The following is a 14,032-nucleotide window of genomic DNA, read 5'->3' as shown; positions in this document are numbered from 1 at the left end:
AAAGGAAACAATAAATGGCTATTTGTGCTAATTGTCCTCATTCCATAGAAGGGGAAACTAAAAATCAGGGAAAATGAGTTTCCCTAAGCCATTAAGGCAGATAGTGGCCAAGCTGGAATTAGAATTGAATTAAAATCAGATAGTAATTAGAATTATTAGTTGGATTTGAACCAGCACTGCCAAGCCATAACTAAGGACAGGGAAGAAATGTATCAGGTGAAACTGGAAGCTGGGAGGGAATGCTGAAAGTTTGCATGTACACTGTAAAATTCTCCAGTGGCTCTTAAATGAGGACTCAAGTTGTATTTATTTGATTGCTTATTCCTTGTCACTGAATAGTGCCCAAATATTGGTACTCTAAAATACGCAGAAATTAAAATTGTCTATTTCCTCAGCCACATGGCTAAACAGATCTAAGTGAGAAAATTAACAGCAAAGGCAAAAAAGAAAGGCCATACGGCCATATTCTGTACCATCTGTTCCACAGGGACCTTGTCTCTGGCTCAGCCTAAAACCAGATGGGGATCCGGAGAACTCCGAAGCCCCTCACCTTTCCTGTCCCAAACCCTGTTTGTGCTCACTGACCACCACCCACACAAGTTAACTGTTACTTTGGACCCAAACTGAGCTTTGCACCCCACTTATGCAACTCATTTTCAATGTATTCTTTGCCTAACAGGAGCAGCAGGAGCAGCGGAAAGCTATCCCTGGCTGATGGTCCCCATGAGTCTGCATAATGGGGGCACAAGAAAAGAGGTCCCCCAAATTCATTAGCAAATGAGGACACAGAGTGAACGAGCAAATGGCCACCTTTCAAGAAGGTGGCGCTGGGGTCTACTGTTCAGCACCCAGCTCCTACATCTTCCTGTCTCCCTGCACGTGCGGCCCCTCTAGCAGGGGCGCCTCCTCAAGATCTATAAACTAATGGCCCATTTAACACATTCACCCCTCACTGAGCAAACGCTCGTTAAGCATATCCCCAGTGCGAGGCTATGGAGCCAAGCCAGTACATCCAGGATCTCTGAAGGGGAAAATTAAGCAAGGATTCTGTACACTGTAGGTGAGAACTGTCATGGAGCTGCTAACTCCTTCCCCTGCCTACAGGGCAGGGCATGTCCTGAGCTAACAATGTGGTACCAAGACCCTAAACAGGTTTCACTGTCTACAATCAATATATCTATAGATCCAAGCTATTTGGACTGGGAAATAGCTACAGCCAGCACTTGAGATCCATAGGTATTAAACCTCCTGTGCAGATAAGGCAAAGCCTGCTCAAAAGAACTTGTGCCTCTAGGGCCATCAGGAAATTGAATCTGGTGCTACTTCCATGACTGATCCACTCTGGACCCCCTGCCCCACAGCTGAAACCCCATTCCCATCAACTGTACAAGGGTCAGGTCAGATCTTTCCAACCCTGACAACCTAAACTTCTGCAACCTGAAATAAACCACCTTTTTTTTCTAGTTCGGCAAAACACATTTCCTGTAGACATCAGGAAGGGAGGTAAGGCAGACAAGCTGGCAGACGGTAGGTGTATATCTAAAAAAGTCCTTCTGTGTCAGGATGCTATGTCTTACTTCCCCTTCAATAAGAACTCTGCCACAGGGCCAAAAATTGCCTTTTATGAAGCCTGCCTATCTCTCTAATTGTGGCTCTTTTTAAACGGATAAGCAATATTGAGCAAGAAGCAGCAAGACTAACACACACTAGCCCAGTCTGGATGGCCCAATCCCAAGTTCTGTTCTGGGACCCTGTGCTCCGGATTCATTAGTTGACTGTGGGGAAATCCCTTCCCCGCTTTATCTGTAAAATGACAGGTTTGGGCTTGAGACCTTGCCTTACTAAGATGATACAGTTCTTTCCACTACTCACTGGCTAACAGACACAGCACAGCAAAGACAGTTCCCCATCACATGGGCTGCTGCCAACATGATAAGAAGAGACAAGGGACCACAGAGTAGCTAAGAAATGAGATTAGGAAATGAATACACCAGGGCCTGGGCACAGCTGTGGGAGGCGGGGACAAAGGTAAGGAAGAGGTCAGAAACTTCAAGATGTTGAGACTGAAGCTAGAAAAAATAATAATACCACTGAAGAGCAATCTGACATAGTGATTTAGAGAACCAACTCTAGAGTCAGATTATTTAGAACTGAACACTACATATGCCCCTGACTAGCAGTGTGAACCTCAGACAAATTACTTATATTCTCTCTGTGATTTAAGTTCCCCAGTTATAACACAATAGCATATTGTGTTATAAGGAAACAACAGTCCTTGTGGATCTTAAAAGGATTAATCTAGTTAACAATTCACTTTAGTGGCTAGTACATGGAAGTGCAATCTAAGTGTTTGCTTTTACTATATTTATACTATATATATATTATATACTGTTATATTTTAATATCATTATTATTATTATCAAGACATATAGGATGCATAAATTCTAGTTCCTACTGTCTCATTAAGTGACCTTGGGATTCAGCTCCCTACATATAATATAAGGGACTGAAAAGTCAGTGTTTCTCAAACTAGTATATATATACAAATAATATATATAATTTCATGAGGGATTATATGAGTTCTCTGTCAGAATTTTCAACACTTTGTGTTTTCATTTCAATGGTTATCTAAGGAAATATGAATAAACATACCTGGATTTTCTGAATGCCTACTTTACAACCAAGTTCTGGCACAAGATCACGAGTCTAAGTTTCTATTTGTGTTTGCCATTGTGTTAGCACCAATATTCCCTGGTGGCTCAGATGGTAAACACGTCTGCCCACAATGCAGGAGACCCGGGTTCGATCCCTGGGTTGGGAAGATCCCCTGGAGAAGAAAATGGCAACCCACTCCAGTATTCTTGCCTGGAAAATCCCATGGACGGAGGAGCCTGGTAGGTTACAGTCTGTGGGGTTGCAAAGAGTCGGACATAACTGAGCAACTTCACTTTAGCACCAATATAATTGCAGCAGACCAATGAGAAAGGCACAGATGCAGAAGCAATTTGTGAATGATGAGACTGGACCAAATGAAAGCAAATGATAACCAATGAAAGTCGCTGGAAAAATTGGAAAGTCATTGGAAAACTGACTTGGAAAAATTCCAAAGTCATTGGAAAAGTGCATGGTAATATACTGTCCAAACTCAAACAAATAAGTGTTCACTACCATAGTCACACTGTTGCCTTCAAACAGTGTCAAATATGGCTTCAAACAGTGTCAGTCGCCTTACTACATTAACAGTGTTAATTTGAACTGTACTGGTTCTGCAGTTTTGTTTGCACTTAATTTATAAGTCTGTATAGGTCATATGTTTCCATGACAGTCTATATGAATAAGGGGCTTATATCTAGTTTCACATACGTACATATTCACGTAACATTATAATAAAAAATGTTTAGTGAACATGAGGGGACTTTGACATATTTGTTCTTTTAAAGAAGGGCCGGCATTAGTCTAGTTTCAGAAACAGTGAATTAAGTTATCTCCAAGATCCCTTATGGCTCTTTGAGTCTAAAGAGGATGGTCATTTCTGTTGCAGATGTGTTACACTTCATGAGGACAGCCAAAAGGGGATATAGGCTTTGAATTCAGGAAAAAACGCAGGGCAGGAAACAGACATTTAGAAGTCAACTATAGAGAGGTGTGGCTAAACGCAGGAGACCAGACAGGATCTCTAGGGGTGTTCAGGGAGGGAGAAGCCAAGAGCTGATATCGGAGCTTCAGAGAAATCTCCGGGCCTTATAGTTTGTACCTTCTCACAGAAAAATATCATTTACCGAGTGTTAAAGATGGTATCGGAGAAGGCAATGGCACCCCACTCCAGTACTCTTGCCTGGAAAATCCCATGGACGGAAGAGCCTGGTAGGCTGCAGTCCATGGGGTCTCGAAGAGTCAGACACGACTGAGCAACTTCACTTTCACTTTTCACTTTCATGCATTGAAGGAAATGGCAACCCACTCCAGTGTTCTTGCCTGGAGAATCCCAGGGATGGGGGAGCCTGGTGGGCTGCCGTCTCAGGGTCGCACAGAGTCAGACATGACTGAAGCGACTTAGCAGCAGCAGCAGCAGCAGAGATGGTATTCTCAGGGTTCTTGAAAGGATCACTGTCTCATCCAGAAGTGAATGGCATAGTACCCTCCGCAGAAATAAAACAAATCCGTTTTGTATTCCTCCAGGCTCACAGTCCAAGCTGAAACGGGGAAGTCCATACTAAAAGATTCAGTCTCTGACCTCTAAGAGCTGGGCCATGAACTCACTTCAACTCCACCACCCAGACCATTAGGAGCTCTTGAAGAGCCAAACAGCCCCCAGGGCTGCAGCAAAAGTTAGGAGTAAGATGGCCAAGGGGCATGTGTGCCAGGTTCCAGGGGTCTGAACTTAGGCCTGGGCACTAGCACAAACCAAAGCTATGATCGCCACCTGGTTGCAAATCTGCCTCCTATGATAAGAGACAGGGCTAGCTAAATCAGGACCCCACCCAGTCCTGGGTCCACCAGGGCCAGACACATTCAATCACCTTAAGAAAACCAAGAAGAACAATACTGTAAAGGAATTATCCTCCAATTAAAATAAGTAAATTAAAAAAAATAAATAAATAAGAATCTCTTTCCCACCCCCTTCTTCACCCCCGGAGAAACCCAGGCTTACTGTTTGTCTTCTTCTGAAAGTGAGGTTCTTCCACAGCAGCAATCTCAGCTGAGGCCAGTAAGCCATGTTACCTCAGCCAGCACCACAGCAGCCTGCGTGAGGCTCGGGAGCCCGGGAAGGAAGTGGCTGGAGCTCACAGCAGGGACGCTGTGGCTGGTCATTAACTGAAAGATAAAGCAAGAGGGGATGTTAGTTTTTGCTGCAAAGCCATACGCCAGTGAGGGCTGTTGCACCAGCCCCCTCACCTGAGCCTTCAACACCCAGTTCTGTCTCATGACTGCCTCTCCATAAGGCATGAGTCCCCGACTTCCAGCCTTGGGTCTCTGCTAAATAGGGATGCTGGAGCTATTCTGGCGTTAGCCTGTGAGTAAGTCATTATTATCCAAATCACTTGAGCTCCACTGATGTGACCACTGGGAATGAAAACTTGAAAAAAATGAAAAATTGAAGGCAGACCTAAGTGATCAATCTTATGTGCCCAAAACACCAGAGCTGCAAATGGCATACTGGAATCCCAGAGACCTGCCTCCCTTCTCTAAGAAAATGCCTTCCTTCTCAGAAAATGTCAGCAGCATTTATAAATTTTGCCTTGAACCTGGAGTGACTTAACACTATTGTCTGAAATTTGCTGCAGACTACATTTTCATCTCGCCACAAAGTTGAGTCCTTCCAATGATAAATGGCACCACTGATAGAAAGTTTCCTAATCTGAAACATCACAGCGTGTCTTAGATGACTGTGAGTACACACCAAGGAAATGCCATAGACACCCAGCTCCCAAGTGAGGAGGACAACCCCTAGTGTTCTATGTGTGTGGAGAGAAACCAATATCCCATGGAGTAAAACAAGGCAGCCAAGGCAGGCAGAGAGCATCGCCCGTGAAACTGACAAGTTCCCACTGTCTGGACATATGCACACTTCTGGCCTTGCTCCACCTGCACCTGCATGCAGGGCCCACCTACTCCTCGCCAGGTGTCACAGATGCCTCCTTGGAGGACTGTTTTGCCATGCTGGGGGAAGGGGAGGCTCTCATATACAGGGGATACAACTTTCTGTGTGTCCCAGCTGCCCCTCAACAACAGTACTTATTTAATGCTGGAGTAATCCCAGTAGTCACAGTAAAATTAAAGCTAGGGAAAAGGCAGAAAATAGAAACTGGAAGAAGGGAGGGATACATAGGTCAAAGCTAAGCCCTGATACCACTTCACAGCCAGGAACTTTTAGCAGAAATAAGAAACCAACTTTACCTCTAAAATGGCTCATTTAATCATTGTGGTCTCTGGAGGAATGGAGGTGGGGATGGGAGATTAGGCAGGAGGAACAAACAGCAGAAAGGGCTAAGAATGTAGTGTCCGCTTGTGGATACAAAATTAAGGACTGGACTAAAAGTCTGTGAGTCCAAAGGGACCTCAACGCAAAGGTCAACCTCTAGCAGGACTTTGCCCTCTTGGCCCCCACACCACAAGGACTTGGATTAAAAACTTCTACAAAAGAAAAGGGAATGTAAGCAGTCTACAGTGTCTGAAAAGAATCACTGACTCTACTAGTATATATTTTAATTCACTCATTGATAAGCCAACAAATCAGGGATTCCTCTGAAAGAGTCAAGCCTTAGGACCTTTCTTTTATCACTTGCTCAGCAAACCTGTAGATGGACACAGATGCCCTTCCCCCCAAAATTTCTCACTAAAAATAATTAAACTAGCACTGTATCCATCCACAGTTTGTTATTTAAAGATGGCCACTGGTCTCTCTGAGCACTGAGAGCCAGAATTTGGTTGTGAGCTTCGTGCTTATAATCCTAAATCATTTTGTAAGTGGCCTGGGACAGGGCTTGCATCCCAGAAACACTGAAATAAATAATTAGCTAGATTTTCCGGATGCAAAAGGTGCTCTCCAGGAATCACTTAGTTGATTTAGAAGCTACACACATCTTTTCAGGTCCCCAAGGTAACAATGAGGAGGTTGGAACATAAGTGTATAATTTAAAAAAGAAAGACAGCTTAGACAGGAATTAGGCCCAGCTTCTTAACTACATGCCCTTAGCCAAAACTTTATGCCCTCTGAGTATCAATTTCCTCAGTGTAAAATGGGGGTGACAATACCTACCTTGCAGGATATTCAATGGATATTCAATCGTCAATGAGACAATATAAATAAACATATAAGTTCCCCAGCAAAGTACACAGCACACTGTAAGTGGCAAAGAAATGAGCTCCCTCCTCCCCACTCTTCTTTCTCTGGTCCATCCCTACCTCTTACAGAGAAATGGTTATCTCCTGTCCAAACATTCTTTTCTACTCCATTATTTTTAGCAACAGCAGCATTTTTTAGCAAACCCATCATGGGTTTCTGACAAGGTAGGAGGGGCGAAGTAGGGTGGTGGCACTCCTGGGCCTGTGGTAACCGATTTCTCAAGCTTGATTAACTGATTAAGGCAAGTTGTCTGCAGGAAGGGGGCTCTATGATCACCACACACTGGGGACAGCCGTGAGGGTTGCTGGTGACTCCTGGGATATCCAGGAAAGTGGCACTGAATCTAGGTTGAAATCAGAATGGCCTAGTGTTAAAGACCCTCAGGCTCAAACCAGGACACAGAATCCCCTAAATCTGAGTGGAGAATCTCAGAAGAAAAGAAGACACACCTCTGCAGAATGGGCGCGAGACGAGAACGGCCAGGAGGAAGCTTTCTGGAGAGTGTTTTCCTAAAGCGGGGTTTCTGCATTTCCAGACACAGATCCTGGCTTCAGAGACCCTCCAGGAGACACGCAGAGACGTCAGCAAAAGTAGCCTATGCAGCGGTGGAAGGTATCGCTCTGGCTTCGCTGGGTACCTGCCCCACTTTCCTACCCACCTTGGCATAGCCCTGGGCCTCTTGCATAATTCCCTCCTCCCACCTCAGAACACGGTGACCACTGCTGGGAGCAATTTTATCCAAAGAGGAGGTTTTGGCAATGCCCAAATCCTCTGCTCAGGTAACTGGGGCCAAAGGGACATTTCTACATCAGTTTTCCAAGGAAGCAAACAAACAAACCAAAACCAAAAAGAAGGCCGTACTATGTATTGACTAGATTTCTCAATGCTTCAAAGCTAGTAGCACACTCATTTCTGCCCCTGTGCACATTTCCAGTTACTGGTTGGAAAGCGTCCCACTTCACAGTCATGGCCAGTCAATAGGCCACCCTCTTCCGGCTCCTGACGACCACAACAGCCACTTCCCTGAACTCCCTGCCTCCAGTCTTGCCCCCTCCATCCATTTATCACAGAGAAACCAAAGTGATGCCACTAAACCAAAGCTCCAAACAAGCCACTCTCCCACTTAAAACTGCCTTTGTCAGCACTCCACTGCCCTGGGGATAAAGTGCAGTCCTCACCTTGGTTTAGCTGGTCTCCCCAATGACTCCAGCCTCCTCTCTCACCACTCCCCACTTTCTAAACCAAGCCCCAGAAAACTACTCATGGCTCCAAATGGGCAGCCCTCTTTCCCACCACTGGGCCTCTTGCATGTTCCCTGTCCTAAACTGCTGCTTCCAGAACTGTCAGCCAGGCTGAATCTTCCTCAACCGTAGGATCCTGTCCTGATACCTCCCCTGCACAGACATCTGGTTAAAAACCCCTCCGAGATGCACTCACGGCAGCCTCTGTTTTCCCTTGCATCGTTTTTGCCACTTTCTGAGTCCACAGGATAATTTCTCTTTCTTCATCGCAGTTTTCCCCAACATGCAAAACAGTATAAGGCACAGAGTAAGCCTTCAGGGAATATTTGCTTAATTAATTAACTAAGAGATGGACATGAGAAATAGGGATTCAGGATGGAAGGGTGGTGGCACTCCTGGGCCTGTGGTAACCGATTTCTCAAGCTTGATTAACTGATTAAGACAAATTGTCCGCAGGGAGGGGGCTCTATGTTCATCACACACTGGGGACAGCCACGAGGGTTGCTGGTGACTCCTGGGATATCCAGGAAAGTGGCACTGAATCTAGGTTGGCTTCCCACAAACACCGGTTTAGCTAAGGATGGAGCAGGCCCTCCCAAGGCCAGAGGAGCCAAGAAACCTGCTTTTCCCCACCTTCATGCCAAGTCCTAGGCATGTCCTCTTCTGGTCTCCACATCAGTCACCCAGGTGAATCACCCGTGGCCAAAATTTGACATAGTGTCCACACCCCAACCTTTTTTGTACAGTATGACCTCATGGAAGTGACCAATTAGATCTTTGGCCAATTTTTTAAAAGAAATTTTCACTTCAAATGCCACTGGTATTTTAAAATTATTAAATACCTAGAGAATGCCACAGCCTGCTAAACCATGACCTTCTCAAATAAGCAATTATTAGCTGCAGAGAAATGAAAATTAAAACCACAATGAGATACCACTACATACCCATTGGAACTACTACAAGTTTTTAAATTTTAAAGTATGAGTAGCAACTGGCACTATCATATACTGCTTGTAGGAATGAAAATGGAACAGCCACTTTGTTAAATACTCTGGTGGTTTCTTGTAAAATTACACACAGACTTATGATACAGCCCAACCATCCTGTCCTAGGTATTTGCCCGAAAGAAATGATGGCATTCGTTCACACAAAGAGCTGTATGTGAACATCCATAGAAGTCTTACACAGAATAGTCCAAACTGGAAGCAATCCAAAGATCCATAAATCAGTGAATAAATTAAAATGGAATATTGCTACTGCTGCTAAGTCACTTCAGTCGTGTCCGACTCTGTGCGACCCCTGAGACAGCAGCCCACCAGGCTCCCCCGTCCCTGGGATTCTCCAGGCAAGAACACTGGAGGGGGTTGCCATTTCCTTTTCCAATGCATGAAAGTAAAAAGTGAAAGTGAAGTCGCTCAGTCGTGTCCGACCCTCAGTGACCCCATGGACTGCAGCCTACCAGGCTCCTCTGTCCATAGGATTTTCCAGGCAAGAGTACTGGAGAGGGGTGCCATTGCCTTCTCTGAAAATGGAATACTACTCAGCAATAAAAAAGGACCACACTACTAATACGTTCAACAGCATGGGAGAAATCTCAAAAGCCTTATGCTAAGGGAAAAAAGTCAGACACAAAAGACTACATACTATATGAATCTACTTATATGACATTCTGGAAAGGTGAAACAATGGGGGCAGAAATCAGATCCCTGGTTGCCAGTGGGTAGGGGAGAGGACAGACTGTCAGAAGCACTGAGTGATAGATGTATTCCACACCATGGTTGTGGCAGTGGTTATACATATACTACACGGATGTATCAAAACTCTTCAAACTATACCTGTAAAAAAGGCTAAATTTAACCACATGTAAATTATATGTCAATGATCTCCTCCCCCTCCCAAAAAAAAATGTGTTCTATGATAATAATTAACATATTCCACAAGTCAAATCATGCCTTGGAAGAAATAAGAACTGTATGGTGTAAAGCTTGAGTATTGTGTGATTCTCTAGGAAACTCAATGATGACTAAAATCTTCAACTCCTGTTCATTCCACAAACTGCAGCCTTAACTCTGCAAGGTTTCCATTACTACTACTACTACTACTAAGTCGCTTCAGTCGTGTCCAACTCTGTGCGACCCCATAGACAGCAGCCCACCAGGCTCCCCCGTCCCTGGGATTCTCCAGGCAAGAACACTGTAGTGGGTTGCCATTTCCTTCTCCATTAGCTTCCATTAGCCACAGCAAATATTTATTGAATACCTATTATGTGCAGGTGCTGTCCCAGACATTGGAGATTCAGCAATGAACAAAAGTGTTCTCACGGAACTTCTAGCAAGGTGGAAAAAGACCTGACAAATAACAGTAGGATTGTTGTTAAGGCAGTGGGTGATAAGAATAATGAAGAAAAATAAAGCAGAGCAAAGAGAGTAATGATAGGTGGGTAATTCTTTTCTTTAGGTTAGTGAAATGAGAATGTGCCACATGCTACTGGCAAAGGGGTCACCAAGTGACAGCTGGGATTGTGAATTCTTTTAACTTTTCCCTAAATCAAAATATGAAATGCCAGGCAGACTCAGCAATTGTGGCAAAAGAAAAAGAGTAGAGGTTCACAGGAAGCCTGGTGCCAAGGGGGCAATGATGATTCCAGTCAGCAGCTACTGCACTGCTCCTCCAACCCCCATCCTTGCCAAAATGTTCAGCCCTTTTGAATTCACACGTAAGTTTCAAAGAAAGATGAGAGAAGAAGAAAGGAAGAGAAAGAAGCAGACAAGCTAAAAAGACAAGGTGGGAAGATTTTTTCCCATGGACTGACGTCAAAAGGAAAACAGGAACTATATCCCGTGACTGCCTTCTACCCTTCCAAAACATTAAATCTGTCTACAGAAATGCAGTAAGGAAAAAAACCGCACATGTTTTCACTACCATCCAAAACTCAGTTTGTGCAGTAACAAAGGGTTGGTTGGTCTTTTTCCTTCCTACAAGAGCACTGCAAGCACATAGGCTGAGCTTCCATCTAAGGGGGGCAGGGAACCTCCTACCTGCTCATTCCAAGAAAGGCCAGTCTCTACTGGGAACCACACAATTGCCATTTCTCAGTGGAGCTGAGAAGTCGGCCCCTCGAAGCAGAAGAGGACAAGCTTGCACAAGGCCAACCCCCAGCTGATAGAAAGAGGTCATTGCAGCTTTGGAGACCCACTCCCACCACACCCCAATCTTACAGAGAAGCCAAGGCCCACCAAAAGCAAGGGGCCTGCCCAGACTCACCCCCAAGAGTTGGAACTGGCCTCCAGGTTTCTCCAGAAATAACTTTGTCAACAACTGCTCCTAGCTTCCCACTACTGCATTCCTCCTACAACTCTGTTTATTCTTCTGAACATACTTCTCCTATCAGTTCTACCCAAATAGCTCATATACACAGAATATGCAGCCAGCAACTGACTTTCATTTTTCAAAAACAGTGGTTTTATGATAGCTCTTTCTCTAAACAAATTAATAAATAAGTATGTGTGTGTTCTTCTTTGTTAGACAAATTTCCCTATAGTTTCCAGAAGGGAGACAGAAGTTGAAATCTCTCCTGATGAAACTGTTTCTGGATATCCTATGCCAATAAATAACTAGCCAGTAACAAAAGCAAGAGGTAGATTTAAGGCAGAATATAACTACATAACATACGAACTGTAGTAAATGTGTTGGCACTAAAGCTCAACTAATGACCTCTTCCTCAGATGCTGATGCAAATACAAGGATCACAGGTACTGCTGCATCTCATCTCCAGAGAGGTGTAGAGCTTTCTGTAGAATTGAAGATAAGAAACCTGTAAGACCACCAGAGCATGCTTCTTTGGAAAAGGTCTGTTTTTTAATTGCCTCTCTGAGTGTATGTCTCCAGATCAGTAGCCACATTTATGGAAAATGATAGTGAGGTTAAAACCAGGCTGGAACAGGCTCTTTGCACCCGTGGCTGACGGATGACAGGGCATGCCTGCCGTGGTGGAAGAAGGCGACTTGGAAAGTCTCCCCATGATTTCTCCCAAGATAGCCATCAACTTTATTAAGCCTGAAGTTATTTTAACTGCCTTAGTTTCTTTTCTGGCCTCCAGTTGTCACCGAGCTCTCTACCCATAGGCCATTCATGCTAATCCTTAAATTCTATCCCCTCGCACTCTCCAGACACACTGTAGACTCACGACTCAGGGAAACTGTCCTTAGCTGCCACTAAGCCCTTAGAGGCCTGCAGAAAGGTCATGGGCTGGTACTTGGTGACCCCTGAAACTGCGTTCCTACTTATACCATAACATCTTAATACTCAAATTTAAAGAGAAAAAATGATGTAAGAAATCCTCCAAGATAAAAGTCACAGATAAAAGGAAGTGATTCTATCATTCTAGAAGATTCCTGTCATTCTAGAAGAGGCTCTGCTATCACAAGACCTGTTTTAAAAATACAGATTCAGTACTTTCCTGGTGGTCCAGTGGGTAAGATCCTACATTCCCGATGCAGGGGGCCCAGGCAGGATCTGTGGTCAGAGAACTCAGTCTCACATATCACAACGAAGACCAAGTACGGCCAAATAAATAAATATCTTAAAAATATATAGATCTAATGAATTTTATTAATTATAACAATTTGTAACTCAAGGGGAATTTTAAGTACCGAATGTATCATACTTGATTATTAGTGACAGTAAGTTTATATATAACTGCACATTCTTGTTTCACCCTGGAACATATATTCAATTTCCTGGATGAAAGTATTTGCTAATGGCTAATTTTCAAAATGAGGGCTATGACAGGAATACACAAAAACTGAAAAGTTAGAAGAAATACCTGAATACTGTACAAATCCATAATGAGCCTTTGAGAAGCACAATCCTCATGCTGTCAACAATTCTATTTTAAAGGGGATTCAAAAAGTTTAAATCTATTTCTATCATGTTGCTGATATTTGGACAACCAAAGATCCTATTTATCACTCTCAACAGTCCAGTTGCTAGCAGCTAAAACAGTCTCAGAACTTCCAAAACTGACAACCAGAGTTTCTGAAAGCAAATCCATCCTGTCCTCAAGTTCTTGTTTCATCATTGTAGAATTATGGAGAAATTCTGACAAAATGTTAGAGACAGCCCTTCTTATGCTGCTGATTTCCACTAAACAAACACAGAGCAACCCTGAAAGGAAGACTTCAGCAAACAATACAACTATTTGCTTTTTCCCTGGTGGCAGGTGTGTAGCATATAGGAAAAAGGAACCTTTCCCCTAGAAATGAAATACCTGTCAACATTACATGACGTAGAAAACACTTTTTTCTCAACCACAATCATAATGCCAAAGTTAGAGGGTCCTCAGGGAAGGAACTATAAAAGCGACAAACACCCTGAGTAATACAGAAACACACGCAAGTCTGCCTCCATGAGCAATCCTTTATTTGCAGAAAACTTTGACTGGATAATGTTCCCTGTTGTTGGAGGAGGGCTTTCCAAGAGCATTTTAGGATAAAAGGCTTAGTGACTATATCAGCAAAAACCATTTTGTTTGCTTTACATCTTGGAAGGGGCAACATCTTCAGATGTTCAAACTTCTCCCAGCCTAAAAAGTTTATTTTTATGAAAGTGCTCAAAGGACTTGGGGACAGACAAACCCAAATCCCTTCACTGCCTTCCCCTTCCTGTAGACCTATGTCGCCGTGCAGCAAGCTTCCCCAGATGTCCTTAATTATTTTCATGGATTAAATAGCCTGGTAGACAGAAAGGAGGTTTTGGAGTCAGAGAAAGTGGGGTTTGAATACTGACTCTGCTACTCACCAGCTCAGGGACCCTAGGCATTGAGTCCCTGTATTCTCTCCATAAAATAGAACAAATAATGTATATAAAACATTATTTGGGACAAAAGAAGTATCCAGTAAATGGCAGCTATGATTAGTGCAGCTGACTTCACAGTGTAAAGTAC

The 14,032-nt window shown here is 43.8% G+C and overlaps 1 protein-coding gene across 2 annotated transcripts in view; it reads right to left on the bottom strand.

The window, feature by feature from the left end:
- Positions 1-14,032, bottom strand: part of ABCA1 (ATP binding cassette subfamily A member 1) — a 137,515-nt gene that overhangs the window by 111,634 nt on the left and 11,849 nt on the right. For both annotated transcript variants that reach the window (XM_070375179.1, XM_070375180.1), the window contains exon 2: positions 4,652-4,815. In XM_070375179.1, coding sequence (XP_070231280.1) covers positions 4,652-4,717 — 66 coding nt within the window. In that variant the 5' untranslated portion in view covers positions 4,718-4,815. The remainder of the gene's footprint in view (positions 1-4,651; positions 4,816-14,032) is intronic.

Source organism: Bos mutus, chromosome 8 (genome assembly GCF_027580195.1).
Source record: "Bos mutus isolate GX-2022 chromosome 8, NWIPB_WYAK_1.1, whole genome shotgun sequence".
Lineage (NCBI taxonomy): Eukaryota > Metazoa > Chordata > Mammalia > Artiodactyla > Bovidae > Bos > Bos mutus.
Note: the sequence above shows the minus strand (reverse complement) of the source record. Positions and strands in the feature narration are given on the sequence as shown.